This window comes from Gavia stellata, chromosome 9, assembly GCF_030936135.1.
Source record: "Gavia stellata isolate bGavSte3 chromosome 9, bGavSte3.hap2, whole genome shotgun sequence".
NCBI lineage: Eukaryota > Metazoa > Chordata > Aves > Gaviiformes > Gaviidae > Gavia > Gavia stellata.
Window position 1 is genome coordinate 10,820,687 of NC_082602.1, and position 23,088 is coordinate 10,843,774.

Consider the following 23,088-nt stretch of genomic DNA (forward strand, 5'->3'; position numbering starts at 1 on the left):
CAACATCCCATCTATTCCCCCCCCCCCCCCCCCCATTCCCCATGGTTTTGTTTGATAAGTTGTGTTTTCTTGGTCTTTCTTTTTATTATTGATTAGAAATCTGCAGTTTGTCAAGCAAGCTTTTTCTGAATTGTCTTGAATAAACTGTTCTTGTCTTTAATGGTGCTGCTGATTAAAGGGTCCACCAGTGGCCTAAATTACTCTTGCTCTAATTTAACAAGTGTAATTTTGTGCTCGTGTTTTTTTCTTCTAAAATGGGTAAGCTAATTATTTTTCTTTCTCCTTCCCTCCCTTTTCTCCTGCCCCTCCCTCCCCCTCGCTTCTTTTGTTGGTAGCCGATACCTCTGCTGAAACAAAAGATGAATCACTCCATCACAATGTCACAGGAACAGATTGCTAGTTTTCTAGCCAATGCTTTCTTCTGTACTTTTCCACGTCGCAATGCGAAGATGAAGTCTGAGTATTCTAGTTATCCAGACATTAACTTCAACAGGTATGGCACTCTGGACTAAATGAAGCTGATAACCCTTCAATGAAAATATTATTGTTGTCATTTAGAGGAGAAACTCATTGTTTTTTTCATGTTTCTGTCAATAATTTCAGTAATTTGCTTTCTGTCTTTTCTGTTCGCCTCTAAGGGACAAGAAAACTATGCATCTATGTAAGAAAGGATCTTGTGCACAGGAAGATATGCTTAATATTCCAGATTTTTCTTTTTTTTTATACATGCGCATGGACAGACACGCTCTTGCTCTGGCATAATTAGGCTGATACAATTCCCTACCTCCTCATAAGCCATTCATCTGCAAATGGTATATTTCAGTTGTGCTTCGAGTGTTCTATATGTATTTAATTTAAAGGTCAGTGTTTCCCCAGCCATGTTTCTGTTGTCTCATTTGTGTCAGCAGTGGTGATCTGCACATTAAGTCAGATCAATAGGACTTGATTCTTCAGCATCCATACGATCTCTTATCATTTTAAGGCAATTGTAGAGCTGCATGTTAAAATAAACCTGTCCTTTTTGCTACAAGTTAGCCTAAAAAGGTTTAAAGACCACAATAAGAATTTAATTAAAGATACTCTGATTTCTAAACAAATGCTTATTCCTTCTTCTTCAATGCTAGCTTACAGACAGATTTTTATTAGAAATTTTTCTTCACATCTTTTATTTTTTAAATGTGCTTATTAAAGTTTTAAATGGGGGAAGAGCATGGAGACATTTCCTGCTGCAGAATATTATGGTTCACATGACTTGTAGATTAGAAATGAGAGTTTGTCATCTTCTGGGCTCTTCCATACAAGTCTCTGTAGATCAACCTTAAGTTTATTAGACCGGAGCTTGGATAGATTATTGATCTAGAGTTTTTCTTATTCCTCACAGTTCACATATGTAGTGTATATGCTCTGAAGATTGAGATGAAATATAAAAATACTGTTACCTGTGATCCAGCACACTTGGGTACATGTGTCATAAGAGCTATATTAGACTAAACTTCCCAGAATAAATTGTCAGGCATGCCAATTTACTAATAACAGTTTTGGTGCTTGCTGTCTTTAAGAGCTAGCACAGGTTTCTCTATACTGTGTATCTCAGAAGAGAGACCAGAGTCACTGCCTTGGTGTTCGTGCCCACAGTGCAGGAGGTTATGGAAGAGAAGTGTGGGTGGGCAGTAATGTGCCATATAATTGGGTATATTTTTCCACCATTAGAACAAATATTCTTCCTCCAGAAGACCAAATAAATGAAAAGTACCATCCATGCATTAAAAAAGATTTGTGTTGAGAGCAGTGAAAGGAAACAGTAAAGTTCTGGAAAGAGTGCTGTTTGACTGCACCAACTACACACTTCTAGCTGAATTTTGTGGGTTTTTTAAAGGACTTTAAGGTACCAGTTTTTGTTGTAACTTAAGCATGTTACAAATCAAGCAGTTAAATTCTTACCAACTACAGAATAAAATGCTGTTAAATCACTGGAGTAAATTCATACTCTCTTCTATGAACATTGTACAGCAATGTAAAGTCACAGTAGTACAGTATAATACTAGGTTAAGTTGGGGCATAATATTTTGAACTACTTTTAAATAAAACAGCCTTGGCAAATTATTAGGTAAATAGTTTCCTGCCGTAGACTTAAAGAATGACCAGTATAAAGTATTAACTATTCAGGATTTTCTGCCCTGTTCCAGTCAGTCCTCTTTTGTTTTCTGACTTGGCTTCCTAGTGCTGTCACTCATAGTAAGTTCCAACAATCTTATTTAAAAGGGGTAATACAACAGACAACCTTCAGGCCTTCTTCTTGCATTATGGATGAGGTAATGCTCAGCTTTTAGTCACATAGGGTAGAAAGCCATTTTTATTCGTGTAAAGTGCAAGAATATTGTTGCCAAACTGGAGAAAAGAAGGAAAGCTGATGTCCTCTGGTTCTTGAGGATTAAAAGCGGCTCTTCCTCAGTGTTTGCCAATTTATGTGACATTTATATAATTACAGTTTCCTTTTTCAGTCCTTTTTTTTAGTCCAACAAATGGTTAAGTAAAACTTCTCCCCCTCTGTATTTTGCATTTGATAATGAGCAGATTAGTGAGGTAGAATACGAGGTGTGACAGGCAGTGGATAAAATAAGAGGGTGGTGTCAGTGAGAGGGGGACTGGCAGGATAAAAGCAAAAGGATATTGAAGAGAGTGAGTGGTGGAGAGAGTACTACAAGAATTTACATTTTTTATCGTGCTACTGTATATAACCTGACTTAGTTGAAATCTAAAATGAAGGGGCAGAAGGAGGATGGATAGTATCCTATTTCTTTTTCCTCCTGTCAAGCCTGTGTTTTCTCACCCTGAGAAGTTAGCTATTTAGTAGCAAGGACAGAGAATAAAATGTCAAGTTTTCAGCTAGTGTTTCAGACTTGTAAAGACCACAAGGTTTGGTCCATTGCAGTGCATATTTTCAGCTTTCACGAAAATGCCTTTCATGAAGCTGGATATTCTCAAAAGGCAGTAGGCAATGACTGAGGTTAAAATGTTTGACTTTTTTTCCTCTTTATAACAATATTTTGATGTAAAGACTTCAGAGGCTGCTGCTCTGCTCTGTCTGCTTAGGAATGGGCATAACAGATTGTTCCGCACAGCAACCCTTTTTCCCCGCAGTATTACCGTCTGCAGCTTTTGCCAGACTTAGTTCTTTCCTCAGCATAATTCATCTGCCACATGACTATGAATGAAAGACTTTGGGAAGAAAAAAGTAATCTGCTATGGTTCCTTAACGAAGCAAAATTACTGAGCGGATGCTAGCATTTGAGGGATTTTTTCTTTAGCAAATGTGTTCCTCAGTTGCACTATGCATGCCCTTTATACATTCATACAAAAGGTTTCCACCCTTCACCTCAACTCCTTGAGACTGAAAAAATAAAATTTGTGCCTTAAGTTAGAAACACAACTGTATAAGCTGTTTCATTCTTGTGTTTTCAGTTTTACACAGCAGTCATTTATCAATTCACTTTATGCAGACTTAAACATTAGTACCTTTTTATACACTACAAATTAGTTATGGTTTCTATATTTAAGTGCTGTCATATTCCTTCTTCCCTCTCAGTCTTCTCCCTTCTTCAGGTTTCTATGGGGGATTAACTAGCATATTGTGACTTCCACCCCTGCTCCCCCCAAGATACAAATCTGTTTGACAAAACAACAGTCAGTCAGTGCAAGATATTGAGAATTTGCTGGGGTTTTTTTTCCTTTTTTCCTTTTCCATCTGTTAAGCATTTTCAGGTGCACCAGTGTTTGTCACTGTTACTACAGTGATGATGGCAAGTTGTTTAAATGCTAGTGCGTGTGCTAATAACTGCAACTGATTGGAAGGAAGGCCATTGTATGTGTTAGTATTAACATAAGTCATTTATGCTTTACGTCTCCTATCCTGCCTGTTGGTTTTGCCAGATGAGAGGAGAAAAAAAGTGAGCATTCCTCTTTTGACACTGAAGCATTTAGTTTAATAGTATGTTGTGACACCGACTGTCTATTTTGATTGTTCATCATGCTACAGACTGAAAGTCACCTGTGTATAATGAAATACTCAGTAATTTAATTGAATTCTTCCCTTTCGTACTTGGCAAGAATGGGCCTATTATGATTCTTAAGTTATTAATAACATATTTCATTTCAAATGTAGTTAATAAAATGGAACTTGTAGTTTAACTTAGAGAGCTTTAACATTTGTGAATTCTAGTGGATAGAATGACATCTGTTCAGTGGCCAAACATTAGATCATACTAAGTAGCATAAAATGCTGCTTCCGTTCAAAATATCAAGCTAAATTTAGAGTTCAATTTTTCTTTTTAAAAACACTTTTATAATATGTAAGATGGAAATAGATTGGGCAGCTTTATGCAAAAATATCCCATCACAAAAGGAAGACCTAATTAAATTTGCTATTTTATTCCTCTTACTGATAAATTTTCCATGGAAGTTGCATGCTGGTTGAATGTAGAGCATGAATCGCATTGACTCTTCCGAGATCCTCTCTACAATTTTGATGTTGGTTGCACAGTTTAAAGTAGTTTCTTATAGTGATGCTCATAATTAATCTTCTTTGTGAATAGTTTGTGGTTTAACATAGCTCTTTCACAAAAAATATATTCCTCTTGAAATATATTAAAGATAAGATTGAACTATGCTTTCTTGCATTTATTTTTTAAAAGATGCTGAAACGGATACCGCCCACAGTAATGAAAGACTTTGTGCTGTGGAGGTTTTTCTTCCTCCCTGTTGACCAAGTTATCAGACCTGTGTCTTAACACTATAGAATTTAGTAATTTAGGAAACTACCTAGTTTGATTATGTGTAAAAGCAAAGTATAAGGAAAAAAAAATTCTGCAATTGTGAGTCAGAGTTCTGGAGGACTGAAAAGGAGACAGGTTTGTCAAGGACCATTGTGCTTTTGCTGTGTCTTTGACCTGCTACAGATCCGATCTTAGCTGTTTCGTCAAGTTAGAATAATGCCTCTGTTTTCCTTTTTCAAAAAACTGCTGTAGTTAAACTGGAGATACTATGCATCTGTAATAGCTCCTATCAAAGCAATTGAGGTTGAATTCATAGTTGAAGGTAGTGCATCTAATGACATAAGCCTGATGCATCTTTTGGCCCATGTATTAGTGGATGCTCTGGTCTGAAACCGCCAGTATTCCACTAGGACTGAATTTCTTCATCTTTATCAAACAAACCTTTAAAGTAATTTCAAGTGATTGGAAATGAGGGGAAAAAACCCACTAGTTAAGATATATATGTCTTTTATGGAATGTGTAATATATGAAAGGAAATGGACAAACTGTATAGTACGTTTATGCAGGAGAATTGAAATCTAATTTACCAGTAATGCAATTGTCTCTTCATAAACAACATCAATTTTGCAACACTAACGAGTATTCTCTGGGTAATAAATTATCTAGTGACTTTGAAAGAACTTGGTTTGGGCTGGGAGATGCATTGCTCCTCTGAAAAGTGGTTCTGGGTTTTCTGAGTTTACAGACACTGATCCTACACAGCTGATTCTGTTATGCCTGCCTTAGGTGTATGTTTTAATTAGCCTTGAGTGGAATACTCGGAGTATAATTTTCTGAAAAAATTTAAATCAGCATTTGTGTATGGTAAATGATGAAATAGTCTTTAAATGGACAACTTTAAAAGGAACCTATTCTTAAGAATTCTGGCATAATTACTTCGCTGTAGTGATTGAAACAGTACTCGATCTGAATTTTTTTTGCTAGCTTAGTAAAGATAGCAATTTAGTCCAGAGCTTAGTTGTACCGTGCTGTGGGATGTCTTTTGTTTTAGATCCTCAGGGTAAAACATTTTACCTTGCTATTCCTTGGTGTTGAGTACTTGGAGTTAGCATCTTACTGAATCAAACTCAAGTATCAATCTGATGTATTCTAAGACCCCTAATTCACCAAAACTTTTTCTTAAAACAGGTTTATAATGCTCCAAGTTACTTGCCACGATGAACAGAAGTACAAAATGAAAAGCACAGAGAATAGACGTGTTGGGTGTATGTGAGTGTCTGAGACGGAAAGATAGGTTTTGCATCTAGATTACCAACAAAATTACATTGCTCAATTTTTTGTTTATACAAATCTTAAAAGTCACTATTAATCTAAAGATGAAATTCTAATTAAACATAGGGTGATGAATAGTACAATGTTCTTAAATAACTTTGAGATGACAACAGCTCGTACCTATGACACGTGACAGAAAATAAGAAATTGCCTAAGAGGTTGAATTACTGAATTGGTTTTCTCCTAATTGACTCTAAATTACTTCTTGTATAAACAGAGAAAAGGAAGGTGGTTTTAATACAGAAAGATGGAATTTATGTTTTTAAGTGGAAGAGACATACACTAGGCACCAGAAAAGCTGAACTGAGGCTGCTGTACTTGACTTGTTGTAAGGTTGTGCTATGTTTTCCTGTCAGGAAGTGCAAGACCTGGACAGTGGCATTTCCTTTTGTGCTGTCAGAGAGCGGGTTAATTTGTCTGCCTTTCATCTCTCTGGGAGGAATTTCTCATCTGGATTATTCTGGTTTTGATTTATATGAAGTCCAAATTTCATGAATTGAAGCTTTGATATCCTGAATAGCTTTACTTTTAGTTCTTGCTTAAAGTATTTTCAATGGCTGCAGGACTTTCTAGTAAGGGTTTATATTTTTATATTGGATATAAGAATTTCCCATTTTAAATTTGCTAAGATTTCCTTATTTTACATTATGTAATTGATGTGTAAGTATTTAAAGCTGTCTAGGGCAGTGGTGTCCAAACTTTTTTGATGGCACGTACCTATCATTTAAAAATTTTTGAGCATGCACCCCCAATATATGCATCTTTATTTACTTATAAATTACATACATGTACTACTGTACTAATATATTACATTCTAAAACATGCACAAAAAAAGTAATTAAAAAAGGATGAGCTAAAGATGAAATAAACCCTATTTAAAAAATATACTTCTTACGTTATGAATGGTACAAAAATATTTTCTTCCTGCATACTAGGGGATTGTCTTGCACACCCCCTCAGGTGCTTTGGAGACCGGAGTGAGTCTGGGGTATTGCTATTCACAAAATACAGGTATGTAAGCAGGAATGAAACATTGTGTAATTTATTTCCCTTGATAAGGGGAGTGTAAATGGTAGCAATGAAACACTTCTTGCAGCTCCATTCTTCATGCGAAGTCCTTGACCAATAACTGACTGGAACTATCTTACATCTTTTTCATTGAAGTTAAGCTTTAGTGATGTAGCACTCTGCTTTAAAAAGCAGATAAATATTTCTGTATGGGGGGGAAACCCCACCCAATACATAATCAATTGAAACAGCTTTCTCCAGAAAATACTTCAGGCAAAGGATACAGGTAATTAATGTAATTCCAGTTATTCCTATATGGTAGGCTGAATTGCTTTCATATATTTAGAGAGTGAAAGAGGTTGTTTTCTATCCTGTGCAATCATGTGATGAGCACACATAATTATATATACATTGCAACTCTTACATGATGGGCTTCTCTCTCTCTGTGCACATTAATGCGTACAGACTTCCTAGACATTAGATAAACTAATATCTACAGGTAGTCCTTAATATGCATGTGACTAAGATTACCTTGAGCACAATTGAATAAAAATGTCAATATTGTGACAGAACCCTTACTGAAAGTGTTTTGATCAACTGTGCTTAGCATTGAAAATCAAAGCTTAAAAAATACTTCATTACAAATATGATACTGTTTCTGAAAAAGGGAGAGTTTTATTTTTCTCTTCTGTTCATGGAACTCCACTTTTCTTTTTCCAAGGGGGAAAAAAATTGCAGGAGAAAGATGGAAGAGGTGCTTCTTACGTGGTCCCCAGTGCAACCAATGTAATCCTAAATGATGAATTTATTGTGCCATTCAACATTATATTAGTTTTTCTTTTAGGGTTCTGTGTATCAGTATGAAATTTTAGTAGCTCCCATTGAGATTGCTAGCAATTGAGAATGCTCAGCCTCTTAATGAAAATAGCCCTCAATCATATGGAGAGTAGTACAAGTTTGACAGTAATATATGTAAACATAGTATTTCCACCCCTACATGTATACGTCAGATAAGCTTGGACAAGATACAAAAAGCAAGGTGCTTATTTGATTGTTTTTTCCAAGTGTTTTGAGGTTCTATTCATTAGAGTAAAGCTCTGCTTAGCGATTAGCTCTGCTCTTGAGGTTGAAGGTAATGTCTATTCAGGATTTTCATTTCTGCCTTAACTTTCTATCCTTCCCCCTGTTCAGTCCCTTTACTGGGTTAAATTCACCTGTCTGTACTACTTCCTTGCAAATCCTCCTTCCACTTTTATTTGTAGGAGAAAAATGAGGTTTTAGTAAAATGTTTTGCACTTGCTTAGATGCTATGTTATCTTTAGTGAGATCACACTAAAATATAAGAAACAATATAAGTGTGTCATCAACTATAGTAGTAAAGAAAGAGACACTTTTTTCTTAACTACCACAGGCACTAAAAGCACACATAGTTAATCGTGGGGACCATAAGTATAAAATTGTGTGTCCACCCTTTTGCAAGCAACACATGTGAAATGCCATGGATTTATGAATGGGAAATACTCTTTATGAATGGGAAATATTCTTTGAAGTATGATCCATCCTGCAAATTTTTGCATATTGTTACAGTGTGAACAGCTTTCTGAACCTTATAGGTTCCAATTTCAATGTAAAGATGTGATTATAGTCTGAAAAGAAACATTCAAAGGAAGCCCAGCCTGGGGATGGGAATACCGATATGAAATTATTTAACTGGGAGATTAAACCACATCATTGTAATGGTTCCTTTGGCTTGTAACAATTACTGGAGCCAGTTCTTCAAGTAAGCTCCTTGGAAATTAAATATTACAAGTAAACGACCGTATTTTAATTATACATTAATCAGAAACAATGTATTTCGGAACTGTTCACTTAAGCTGGTTCAACTTTTCCCTAGTGAACTATATGCATGCCAAGGTCACTTTTGTGTGGCTCTTAATGTTATTAAATCATGTTGATGTTGCATCATTGGAGATGCACCCTTTGAAGTACCTTGCCCATTTGCCGCTGGCCTCAGCACTCGAAGGACTTAGGAGCAGGTTCTTTAGAGCTTTTGGCTCCAGCTTTCTAAGGTGGAGATGTTGGTTGAAAATAAGACAATTTTGAGTTTGCAGTCAATGTTCTGTTTTTTGCAGTCTCATTGATTACACTTTTAAAATGCTTTTTTCCACCCTAAAATTTTAGGAAAACGCTAATGCAAAACAAATGCACACGTTTTTGTAATAATTATTGAAACAGTATAAAGTATTGCCTTGTAACTTTACTGTGTGTTTACTGACAGTTGTTGAGTAATTTTTTTAAAATCTTTTTTTTACATTTTCCCAGTATCAGTTCTTATTATTTTTAATCTTTTGTTTCTCATATATGGGATTTATCTTCAGAACAATTGAATTAAGTGTCTGAATATTTGCTAGGAAAGAGTTTTCATTTAGCCACAATGACTTTAACAATCTATTTGTGTTTATGACATTGTTCACGCATCTACTTTCTTATGTTTTTAAATCTCTGACCTTGATTCCTCGAATACTTAAGTGTATCTCTGTAGAGGTATTTTATTTGATTAACATTGCTGCTACCCTGGCTTGGAAGCCAGAGAGCCAGAGATAAATTTGCATCTGTGTTTGGTGATCAGCCCTGCAAGCTTTCTTAGCTCCTGTATCTGCTAAATTGAAGTTAGCTGCATGGCAGTGGGAACATCTTGTACAAAGCAAAACAGCTTACATATGCAGTTGATGGTAATATTTCAATTACTTTGACTGAAAGTGGGCTTGCAGTGCTTTGCATTTGATTTACAGTGCACTTCATTTGGATGACTTCTTTAATTGGAATTAATGGGTTTTGGCTGTGGGTTTTCTGTCAGCAAATTGATTATGTGGTTTCCACTTATGTTTTTGGGTGGTTTTTTTGGTATTATCTGTGTCTCAGAGCTTGAAGAAGAATCTTATTTAATATCTTATTGATGCCCTCATCTAGCTTTGTTCTTCAAAATAGAAATTTGCTTCAGAAATAAAGCTTCTCATAATGTTGCCTAATTGATCATTTCAGAAGTAAGGTTCAAGGTTAAAATGTTCATAACTTTGCCATGTTATATGCTCACTTAAACTAATGGTCCAGGACTGGGCCATTTTTGATTGTTTTAAGTATCACTTGCTTCTACCGTTGCATTCACAAAGATGACTAGTTACTCTTTGCTGCACTTAAGAAAGCTTGGCTGCCTGCGTGTATTGAGGGGGGGGTGTTGGTTTTTCTCTTGTGCTTTTCTTCTTCTGACTTTAGTATAGCTTGGTGGAAGTCTTCTGAATCATTGTCATTGTGATACGATTTCTGTGGAAATTTAAAAGAACATATGAGGCAATCAAATTCAACTGAATGTCAATAAATAATTAGATACTATGAGGGTTTAAGGCTAATTTGTAGCCCTTTGAAATCTGTGGGGGTTTTTCCACTGGTCTGATTAGCTTTTTAAACAAATTCCTAATGTTGTAAAGCACTTTTACTTGAAATAGCTGAAGACAAGAGTTCCTTGGTCTGGTTATGTGAAAATGTATATGCAAGTAATGTACTAGTGTTTTGTATTCTGCAAACATGTATATAATAAAAAACATGTTTGCAGACAGCCATCTTCAGTTTGCCACTAGCTCACTAATAAAGGTAAATTCTAGACACAGAAAAGGTGAGGTAAATTCAAGCATTTAATCTAAGATATGGTATCTTCAACCTGCCATAAATGGCTATCCTTTTATGAGTGTGTTCTGTTTTGGATAAACATCATTTGTGGTAGATTTGGTCCCAAAATGTGTGTGCAGGACTGGTGTTGCCCACTTTTGTTTTTAATAAATAAATAACTTTAAAATTAATTTTTCTGTATTTAACAGTGGATTTTCAAACAGAAAGTGCAATTTATGTTATGTCATAGTGAAGAAAAGCAAATACTCTGAGATGGAGAAGGGTTATGAGAGCTGTTGTGCTAACTGCTATAAGAGATACGATGCCTGTAGTTACTGGATGCATGTAGCTACTAGGTCAAAGTACAGATAATTTTGAATGCCACAGTATTCTTCTGTCCCCACTGTATGGAGTATCCCTCTACAGCAAGGGATGCCTGTGCCAGAACCCGGAGCTTTTCAAATTCTTTTGTGCTGCCCTGTGGTTTTTACCCAGCCATATAGGGCTAGAACAGAAATACAGATATCTCTTCTCATTATTGTAATTATAGATGGTGTTTTGGGAATATTTATCTGCTGTAAATGAGATTTTTCAGAAGCAAATCAGTATTACTCTAGCTTTGATCCCAAAGGAGAAGGAAGAGAGGTAGTTATCACAGCTTTTAACAGGAGAAAAAACAGGCCAATGCTGAATACTGCAGATTTAAAAAAATATTTGGTTGAAATTCCCTATTTGACAGAGTGACTGCATTTTGGTGAGCAATTGTAATGGATGAAATCAAGTTCATCTGGCTTGTCATTTAGCTTGATTTGACTTAATTCAGGCATAGTTTTTCCAGTTCTGGACTTCTCCTGCCCAGTCTGCTAGTTATGCCGAATCATCGCCTTTGTGACATGAAGAATTCCTGAGAGTTTGCAACATGAGCAAGGTTTCAATTTGATGTAAAGAGGCGAAAAACTAGTAAAGGCATGATTGGGCTAATAGGTAAATTAACCAGTTTAAAGGATTCGTACCAAATGAGACTTCCAGATAAAAGGTCTGAGGTGATGTATGCATTTAGGCAAGACCTGTGTACGCACACACATATCAACTCTTTCTTTTATGAACCTCTTACTAGTTGTGCAAGCACAACCCCTTGATAGAATTTGCATATTGGCCCATTTTAAAATAGACTGTATAAGTCTGGACTTTGCTGCCTTAAAGTCCTGATTGATTATTCAAAGAACAAAAAGTTTTCATAAAACCTTTTCAACCTTTTTAAAATTAGCTTCTGCGACTTAATATAGATTTTTAGACTAAATTGATCTCTTCAGCATGTATACTTTGTAATAATTTTTAAATACTGAAAAAATCTAGTTCACTTCACTACTAAAAGCTAAATTCACCTGACAGCATTCTGGTCTAAAGGCAGGTTGTCATTCCAGTGCATGGAAACAAATGAATAATGTTGTGTCATTGCTTTACTTAGACTGTTTGTTGGGGGGGAATCTTACATCCTCAGGGCTTTCACTGTGTCAGACATCTTGTAGTGGACTTCCTACTCAAAGGATATTATTTCTGAAGTCGCCGCTATTCTTCCTTCCAGATAAATTCCATTATGTGTTGCCAATAACAATGCCTTGTCACTTTATTGGAAGTGAAATTAAGTAATGTGTGTTCAAGTTGCTGGAAGACAGATGATGCAGTAAAAGTATTTCAGCTAATCTTAAAATGATACATTCACTTAATGGCTAAAAATAGGATGCTTCTCTTTAATGCCTAGGTTTTTACAAATGAATGTTAGAATGTCAGTGGTAGCCCAGTGCATGAAGCCATTTCTGTTGGGCGTAGATTCTTTAGAAACACTGCTGGTGCAGTGCAAATCTTGAAAGCAATATGGTTGCATGATATTCTTCTCTGCAACTCGCTGAGCTGAAAGTAGGGTAAGACATTTAGATGTCGGAGTACTCAACACATATGTTTTCACCCCTTGGTCACTTATTTTCATCCAAGCCAGTCTGTTGCAAATAAAACTAGTAGCTTTCCTGGATGTTCATATTGAAATTATATTTTTTGATATTACAAAAATCAGCATAAGTGAGATAGGCATTCACTTAGCATCTTCATCAGAAGCTTGGCAAGTGAACGAACTTGTCATTCCTAAAGGCCCATGTTACAGAGGAGCTGTCTAGAGAATTCTTTCCACAATAGAGTATTTAAATGCAAGGCTAATTGAAATATGTGCACAATAGTTTAAAAAAATAAAATCACAATTGGTAAGTAGCCTAATTACTATGCACTATATCCCTGAAATCTAATTAATTCCTTTTATTTCTTCCTTTTTAGATTGTTTGAAGGACGGTCACCAAGGAAGCCTGAGAAACTTAAGACCCTTTTCTGCTATTTTAGGAGAGTCACAGAAAAAAGTATATTTCTTATTCTTCTGTTGAGCTACAAAGCAGATACATGAAAAATTTAATCCCATTAAATTTAGAAATGGCTATGCAGCATTATGATGGAAGTGTGTAACAAAAGCCAGCTTGCTACACTGATACTCGTATTAATGTCACTTCTTCTCATATAGATGATGCATGCAATTAAATTTTTTGCTTGGAGCTTATTCTGTTTTCTTTTTTCTGAAAAATATATATATATATGGGGAGATGCGTAAAATATATAGAGATGTATTTTTCACACTCCTTTATGTGTGTGTATATATATAAAGTGTGTGTGTATAAATGTGTATATGTGTGTATATAAATATATACATGTATAATGTTTGTAATACACGCAACTACTCGCTGCACCACATCAGAGTGAGAATACAGAGGGAGCTTAGCACCATATGTAGTCATTAAAATCACAAGCTTAAAGATTCTGAATGAAGCTTCAGATTTCCTGCAGTATGCACATTTAGTCCTTTGACTATAACGTTTGTAGTTCTGAGGGTTTTTCCCCTACTTGTGCTGATATTTCAGGTTTTTCCCTTCTATTGTCCTAAAGCAAAGTTGTGTGAAGTTTGCCTGGTTCAAATACAAGTGATAGCAAGACATGAGATATCGCCAATCCTTTTAGCAGTTAGTGCGATACTTTCCTTAGTGCGTGTAGACAGATCTTCTGTTGTTACTGTGAATTTGAACATCTGCATAAGCTTTCAAAAATAGATTTATTTTTCTGAGAACTGTATCAGAGCTTATATATTATATTTTGGGGGAGAAAGAGATCTTACTGCAGTAGCGTGCATCACATCTGCAGCAACAGCCTTATTACAGTATTTTTTTTAAGAATTTTTTCTTTATATGTCAGTAGTTCACTATTAGCTTCATATTCTTTCAGAAGGGTTTGTTTTAAAAGGCAGACAGCTTTAAACTATTAAATATAAAAATCCCTTTACTTGGTTCAGTCCATCTTCAGTTCATCATTTTAATTCACCACAAATTAAATGCAGCTGCATCCTGTTTCAGCTTTCAAGCTTTCAGCAATGTGAATAGAAGTAAGTCTCTGAGGTGGGAAGTAAATTGTGATCTATGTGTGGGACTGAGAAGAGATACAGTGTACTAGCTTTTTTTTTATACTTGAGTAATAACGTTTTCATGCAAACCAAATCCTAAATTTATGCAGCTGTCCCTGACCCCCCGTGCATATGAAATATGTTGGGAACATGCTTTATGAAACTACCATATTAGATTTCTTAGCATTATAACTTTAAATAATATTTAATGATATTCTTGAGTGCTCTTTTCCTCAATTAAAAATTCCTATCATACCTTTAAAAGACCCCATTTCTTGTTCTTTTTTGTCCAAGGAATTAGTAAGACTGAAGTAACCTAGCTCTATAAATTACTGTAATAATTTTGCCACTCTTCTTATTGTAAATGGTAATTGAATTCCTTGTAAGAGAACACAGTGGAGCCTATATCAGCTGAAGACTTTGTGCTCAAAAGGTGGATGCTTAATTTGTAAAATATTGCCACTCATACCAGAGTTCCTTGTGGAAAAGCGCTTGATTACTAAAAGCTGTGCACTTTTTTAATAGCAAGCAACCCCTTTTTCCCCCTAAACCCCTATAATTTTGAAGAAAAGCACAGGATTATTTAATGCTTTTGGAAGGATATGTTTGTGCTTTACATGCTCTTTTGAATATTTTTCACAAGCCAGTGCAGTAGACTTACTGGAGCAAAGAAATGAGTCTCAAATAAAGTTTTTATTAGGATGACATCACCTAATAAAAGGCTGGTATTTTCTTTCTGTTGCAAAACTGAACTTTTTTGAGTAAAATGAGAGAAGAAGATAATGCATCCTTCCTGCAATGAGCAATGGCTCCTCTTTTTTTCTTGAGAGCAGGAGTCTTTTCGCAGTTGAAGTACAGTGAATTTCACTAGCATCCTGGCAGGGCTGAAAATGGCTTGATTTGGAATCCACTAATACTGCATCTTTATTGACATAGTAGGACTTGCTGGGAAATATGAGCTGCTGCTTCATCCATCCATAGGTTGAGTACTCTGTGCATTGCCTGTTGACACGGAACAGTAGTCACCTCTAAAGGTTGACAATTTCTTTTTTCTAAGTGGCACCGCATTTTACTTTAATTATCAAGTCTTTCTACTACTGTTTACAGTTTAAGTGAAAATCACTTAAGACATAGTTTTTCCTTGATCTGGAAAAAGAAAAATACTCAAACTTTAAAGGGAGAAGAGAAGTGAATATTTTGGTCTTCGTGTTACTTGTTTTCAACTTGAGCATGGGCTGTCAGGGGAAGAGTTAAAGCTGCTCTTGAGAAAAGTTAAGCTCTTGTATTTCTGCCAAGAATGTTGTTTGTTGTAATTTTAAAAGCTTACCGCTTAAAATAATCTAAGGACTAAAGCTCCAGCAGTTAACACATTTTCCTCTGGGGTTGGTTTGCCTGTAGAACCTACGGGATTGGTGACGTTTACAAGGCAGTGTCTCCAGGAGTTTCCAGACTGGGAAAGGTAAGTCAAACATCCTGTTAATCTAAGAAATTAACTGAATACCATTCATATAGAATTGATTTAGGCATGGAATTACTACAGAAAACGATGTTTGGTATGGATTGTTATAGAGAGAAGTACGGAGGGTTAGTGGGTGAACTGTCACAAGTAGTTTGAGCACCCTGAGTTTTCGAATATGTTTGTTTACCTGTGACGCCAGCAAGTCTTAAGTGAATTTTTAGAACAGTAGTACGTCTTTGGTGCTGTTGCTTGAGTGGGGAAAAAAGAGAGAGATGACTTGATTTCAGAAATTACAGGAAATATAATGAAGTATGGGTGATAACCAGTACGAAAACATAAGTGTTGCAGCTTTCTTCCTGGTTAGCAAGTCCATGTGGGACAAACGTGTGAAAAATTTAGAACTTCAATTTCAAATTTGAGGTTTTATGGTGAAAGAGGTGGAGAAACTGAACAATTGGCTATGTTAAACCTTTACGAATTGTTTCTGAAAGGCAAATGCATTTTTTTTAATCCATCGGGGGGGGGTAAACCACTTTATGTTAAGGTATGTAAGAAGTTTGGGTTTGGATGGGTTTTCTTTTCAAATGGATGTCTTTGTGTGGAGATTCTGTAATCATCCTTTCTGTACAACATTTTTCCCCAATGATAGATCTCAGAAAAAACTGTCTAGATTGCATGTCACCTACGAAGGCACTATTGAAAGCAATGGACAAGGTATGCTACAGGTAAGCGCATCTAACAGTAAATGTGGCTTTATGTCATGTTTTTGTCATGCTTTTATGGTCCGTCAGCTTAACAAAGTTATTTGTTTATCCTCAATTGACTTAAATGACAAGATGTTTTGCAGTGTAAAAGAAACATCAAAATTAAATCCATGGACAGTCTTAGTGCTGTCAGTATTCCCCAGCTCATCTAGGTTTGCATGTGTACCTGTTACAGAAAGAGCTGACAGAAAATCGCAAGCCCTGGACAGCTTCAGGTCTTTTGGTTCAAACCAAGATCAAAGATTGGCAAGATAAAAGTTTCAGGCTGTGATCTTGATGAGTTGTCAAGGGTTTCAGTTTATTTTTAAAAAAAATTATTCTTGTGCCCCAGACAATGACCAGGTCAGTAGTTCAGGAGACTTTCTTGCTGCTGCCAGCATCACTGTTTCGGTCTGGGAGCCAGTCAGCTAAAAGAGATTCATAAGGAGGATGTCCTGTCCATATCTATAGCAAGGAACATATCTGAGTTTTCAAATTAAGTTATTAAAAAAAAAAAAAAAAGGAAAAAAGGTCTCTAGAGTTCAGTTACCAAAAAAAATTTAGAACTTCTTTAGCCAGGAACAAGTGGTGCAGAGGAAGAGGAGGAAGGAGAATGGGAGGACTTTCTCTGGAAAGAGCAGATGCTAGAGAACAGTAGAAAGCCAAAATCTGCTACTAAAACAGTTAATGTGTAAATAGGGAATAAATTTTAAAAAATATATTTACGAAAAATAGAATATGAACATATGAATATGTAATCTTACGAGTCTTCTCTCTGCGATTAGTTGCGTTTATTCTTTTTTGTTTAAAATTAGACTCTTACATTTTTCAAGGAGGGAACTGTCTGTTGCGCTTTTGGGCTTGCAGAGCAGTTGGGGTAATGGAGGTATCTCACTTCCTGTGGGTATTCCTGCAGGACAAATCATAAAATAATTAGCTGCTTAAATATCACAGTTGCTATCCAGGTAGCATAGCTCAAAAATTGCTCATGAGCCGAAAGTAGATGCTGAACCTGAAAGGCACAGTCGTTTAACCCATATGATGTATCTATTAAATGAGACTGTAGCTCAGGTGCGTTACTGGTCTAGTGTTCTGCGATGCTTTTTCCTCAAATTTTAAAATGTCTCATGACTGTATGAAACTTGAGCTCTCAAAATGTGTATTGAAATTATTATGGACTCAGCAACAGCTCAACAATACCCATTTTTTGCTGTCTCTCTATTCAACTATCCTATAAACTCAGAGGTGAGAGAAAGTTGAATTATGCTTTTTCATGTACTGTTTAAATTTCTGTTGTACCCTGTAAAATTGAGCACTGCCTAGGGAGCGATATTTTTCCTCCTGGCTATTTCAAATCTTATCAAAGAAAATATCTCTGTTCAGATGACACTCCAGGAGGGAGCAGGATGACCGAGGCGAGACCATCCAGGAGTCCACAGTGATCCCAGCCTAGGCTGGCAGGGTCACTGGCTGAGACAAGCAGAGCAGGATCGTGACAATAACAGTTTCTGCTGACAGGCCAGTGGTCATCAGACAAATGCAAGGTGACGAGTCAGGTCACCAAGGTCATTCCTAGATGTCCAGTCAGCAACTGGGCATCAGCAGAGGACAGGGCTGGGCATGGGCCCATACATGACGTGTCTCAGGCGAGGTCCAGGCCAAGGGGGTGTGTTTGTACGGAGGCCATGTGCTGAGGGTGAGGATGGGGGCCCAAGGTGAGGGTACTCAGCGCAGTTAAAGTGCATTTGGGGCCCTGATACACTGAACATTTGAGTAGTTTTCTTGTTACTTTTTTGGTATCGCAGTCAAGGTCAGCAAACCTTAAACAACTGAAGTGTGTTGGTATTTCCAGGACAGGCTTCAGGAATGCTTGCTGTTGTAGTGGCTGGCTCTTTGTGTGCTTCAGACTTGACTCTGACTCCTTAATCAGTTTGTAATCTACACAGATCTTCATGTCACTCCAGCAACTTCTGTTCCCCTCCTGTAAATGTGCTGTCATTAGCTGTTTAAATAAAAAGCAGTAAGAAGCTAATAGCTTTTGAAAGATGAAGTGACTTTTTAAAATCATAAATTTATATGGGCAGTTAATTTGCATAAATACTAATCACTTTATTGAATAAACCAATTACTTTTAAAACTGTTGTCTATATAGAAATGTAATTTGTAAAATATGTATTATTGTAGCAAAAATTAGAGTCCAGAGCTTCTCTGTTTCAAGCAGAAACCTTGATCAGAATGACTGGCCTTGTTCAAGTGCATTTCAAGGAGAATTCGTAAGAGATTCTTTTAGGTACAAAACAACTGGTACAGGGACAATGCTGAGCTAAAAATGCTTCAGTGTGGACAGCTGGGGCAGAATGCTTATTAAAAGACAACTTAGTAATTCTTCAATGTCCATAAAATGCAAAAAGAATAGTGTAATTTGCTGTTTTCATCTTTCACATTTACTGAAATGTCTTTTATTCTTAAATATGTGCTTTTCAAAGAAAACCCACAAAACTTGGATTCAGAGCATTTGAGATGCAGAACTTTATTTTGCTGTGTAATATCTCACTCACAATATTGCATTGTTTTAAGTTTTCTGATAAGTAGAAAGGAAAAAAAGAGAAAGTCATGGTGTTAATTGGGTTTTGTCCTGCTGCTTGTATTTTTAATTGATAGCAGCAGATTTCAACAGAACTGAAATTTGTACAGGACTTTATTTACCTTGGTAAATGAAAGGATTTTATGCTGTTTGCTTATCTCATAATCTTCCTGAATGTATTTTTGTTAGGTTGATTTTGCAAACCGTTTTGTTGGAGGTGGTGTGACCGGGGCAGGACTAGTACAAGAAGAAATTCGGTTTTTAATCAACCCAGAACTGATTGTATCAAGGCTTATCACTGAAGTCTTGGATCACAATGAATGTCTTATCATCACAGGTTAGTCTTTGCAGAAAATGTTTCACATCTTATTCTGGTTTTATATACAGAAAATACATTTCAAGTTGAAGCTTAGTATGTCTAAATGTTGTAGGGATTAAAAAAAAAAGAAGAAAAAAAAAAGTCAATACTCATCGGACAAAGAGCTTCCTTCTTCACCCCACCTCTTCACCCCCACCATAGGGCTGCTTTTCCAACAGATGTTTTGTGAAGGAAACAAACAAAAAGTGACAGCAAGCAAACAGAACATTTTTTTATCCTATATAGATGTGTTTGAGGACTCAGAGTCTTTAGACCTAGCTAAAGAATACTGTTGGCCAATATAGGTAAAAGCCACAATTACCAGCTATTAGCTGGTCCCAGCTATTAGCAGGTAATGCTTCTGTTATGTTAAAGCAGGGTTGGTGTTTTGGTTTTCTTTTTTTTTTTTTTGTTCCTGTCTGGAGTTTGTAACATTTCATGTGATCAGTGGGATTGAAAACTCTGAGAAGAGGAACTGCCTTCTGGTTACCAAAAAGAGAGGGGGAGAAGTGGAAGAGGAGAAAATCAGCATCCGTTAAAAAGGGTAGAAAGTCAGGAAATGTCTCTTAAGGATTTTAATCTTATAAGTTACGAACATGTGTTTGTGTTACTTGTAGGTTACTTAAAGGTTCGTAATGTACAACATCAAAACCTAAATGCTTCTCCAGTATGTCGTTGAGAGACTGTGTATGGGGATGCACTGTCTGTCCAGTGCTTTGCTGAAAGTGTTTTTTCCTTTTGTTTCCACCTCTGTCATAGAAATTGGGATGTTTTATTATCCATTGGATCAAAACAGTTAGCATCAAAACACCTAATGTTGCTACTAAGGACTGGAGAGGCCCAGGTCATGCTGTGTGTGTCTCAGTTCTATACATGGGAACACAGTGAGCATTTTTCGTGACTGAAAATTAAAATGATGCTATAATTTTGTTTTTATTTACTCTAAAGAACAGCTAGAAAGAAAAAATATTTGATCGGAGAGATCCTCTGGGCAAATACTGTAATAGATTATGTATATTTTATATTTTTCAGTCTCCTATAGTAAAAATGTTGGGTTTACTTACCTGAGCTGCCTCAACAGTCAGGAATTTGTACGGGTATTAAAACATGTTTCTTGGAAAAGTCCTTCCAAAATACTTCTTTCTCTCACATGCATGCACAGTAGATATTTGAGCTTAGGTCTTGTAAATCTTACTCTGTCCTGAGCTATTGATTGTACCAGGCAGAGCATCTTTTGTTTTCAGTCTTATACTTGGTAATCTTTTTAAGGTAGTGTTTTATTTTGTTTTTTCCCCCTGCCAAAATTAATGCCTTTTCTGTGAAAACTTTTTGATAAATTGGCTTTTGTGATTACCTTTTAAAAAAATGAGTCAGAAAATTCTTGGCCATTGCTGATATCTGCTGTGTATTTTGGATATGATACTATAACAAGATTAACATATTGAAGTACTGTCCTCTGGGTGAGGCTCTTCTGGGGAGGGTAAAACCAGAGTGCAGCTATCAGTCTGATTGGGGGAAAACACTAAATGAATGTTTTGAAAGACCTTCTTTCATTCCCCTGCAAAAAATACTCATTTGGCATGAACAAATAAAACTGAGGGTCTTTTTACACTGCGGCAATGTTCTTTTAGTTTTCTTAGGTACTTTATAGTGTTTTGCAATTAGTATTTGTGATACGGTGTTCTTCTCTAATGGAAATGGCCATTCCATCATTTCCATTTCATCCCTGGAACTCTTCCACCTCGGTTCTTAGCCAAGTCCCCACTGCATGTCACAAACCTCTTGATAAATTACATTCTTTGTGATGCATCTTGACTCAGAGGCCTAATGGGTATAACTGTGTAGCTTAAATTTGCAGAAGAGTCTGAGAAATTGGGAGAGAAATTAAATTTGTTGTGATTGCACAGTATCTGGTTAAGATCACTGCTGTAATGAATATGGAACTGGTCATGCAAACAGTCAAGTTCTTCAACACAGACGTCTACCTACAGAAATGGCAGCAGCAATGCCAAAGGTTCCCACAGCTGCATTTCTGGTAGAGCAGTGAATAAGTGTCATTTTTTTTTTCATTCAGGTTTTTTCTCCCTTCCCCCCCCCCGCCCCCCTCCCTTTGAGTTCACATATACTCAGGCAGCGTTAAGAGCAGATGAAGCTGTGTTCCATGTTTGCTTTAAATCTGCAGGTTGAACAACGGCCAGTCCTGACCGCATTTAGTGATACATTTTCAGAGACTTCTAAGCACATTACCCATGCAGTAAATGAGATCAGATAATTGGTTAAGCTGAAGATCTACTCAGAGGGGGAAAAATTGTTTTTCAGCTGGATTTAGCAGGCTGATCGTGTCACTATCTGGAGAGCCAAGAAGATTAATGGTGGTGCAAGATAAGGATCAGAAGAACTGACTGAAAGGGAGAGAAGGACCTTCCCCTCACTTTTGGCAGTAAATGTGCATTTGTATTGGTGACTACAAAACTGTACTCTTGTGTTTTTCACATGCACTCCTTTTTATTCAGTGCTAGTGGTACTGCCTTTTCAGAGGTATAATTTCTAGCTCATAAGAAATACTAGAGGGACAGTGGGGTTTTTCCCAATCCCTGGGAACTTTATAATGCCATACAGGTCATATGCAAATGAAAAGCTAGACTGTGGAGTCTGAGAATGGTATATTTATTTTTAGTAATAATTGCAACTCTTTCTAGATGGATGAGGTCCCATAAGCACTAACACCTGGCAGTTTCACTGTTTGTCTGATACTGTAACTATTACAATTTTCACAAATAATGTATTTTTGAATTATATTTGTATATACTTCCTTTTGACTTCAGGTGGGCTTTTTTAGTTTATTTTGTAGCTTGTTTTTTAAAACTATGATGGAACTGTGCTATTATGCTGTATTTGTGACTTGGCTTTTTTTACCCTTTTTTTTTTATGGGAAGAAAAAAGATTCACCAAAAACATTAGTATATCAAATTTATCCTGTACTGCTTCTGTTCTCCTGGCAACAGCAGTTTGTATCCCAGTAGTTCACAGGCAAAAGTGCTGCCAGTTGAATAACCATTTTTGTCTGACACATTCCAGAGCTTCACTTATGAAAACCCATTGATTTTCATTAACTTTGGGTTTCTGTGGTGTGAGTTTAGAGTTCGTGTGATTTCTCTGAGTTTCTCTGTTATTGATTTTTTTTTTAATATATGTATTTGCTTGTTTGTTTATTTCCTGGTGCTTTCGTCATCAGACACTGCACTTCCATAAAAATTAATGAAAACAATGAACCTTGAAAAAGTCCACTTAATACTCTGTCATTTAATCTATCCTGTTACAATATCTTGATAACCTAGTCTTTTCTTTCCACATGCTAGATACCAAAGCAAATGCTTGCTTTTCAAAGCTGGAAGTTTTTCTAGGTTGTCCCCTAAAGAGAGCTCTCACAAAAGTCACATATTTCCCTTGTCTGTCTTTTCTTATTATTTGCTCAGACCATTTATTCCAAGCATATCAGTAAATCTGAATTTTACCTATGTCAGAAGTCTTACTGAAGGTTGGTAGCCTACAATTTGATTAGAAGGCTGACTTCTGAATACTTAAGCTGCTCACAGTTGTCCTTTGTACAAGGGCAGCAATGTGTGTGAATATACAGGCGTATTATGCCATCACAATTTTGAGGACTTTGATTTTTGTA

General features: G+C 36.3%; 1 protein-coding gene across 1 annotated transcript in view; it reads left to right on the plus strand.

Moving 5' to 3' along the window:
• PARG (poly(ADP-ribose) glycohydrolase) overlaps positions 1–23,088 on the plus strand; it is a 70,973-nt gene that overhangs the window by 31,065 nt on the left and 16,820 nt on the right. Inside the window, exons 9-13 of the mRNA XM_059821054.1 lie at positions 336–493; positions 13,101–13,180; positions 15,664–15,724; positions 16,374–16,449; positions 19,241–19,388. Coding sequence (XP_059677037.1) covers positions 336–493; positions 13,101–13,180; positions 15,664–15,724; positions 16,374–16,449; positions 19,241–19,388 — 523 coding nt within the window. The remainder of the gene's footprint in view (positions 1–335; positions 494–13,100; positions 13,181–15,663; positions 15,725–16,373; positions 16,450–19,240; positions 19,389–23,088) is intronic.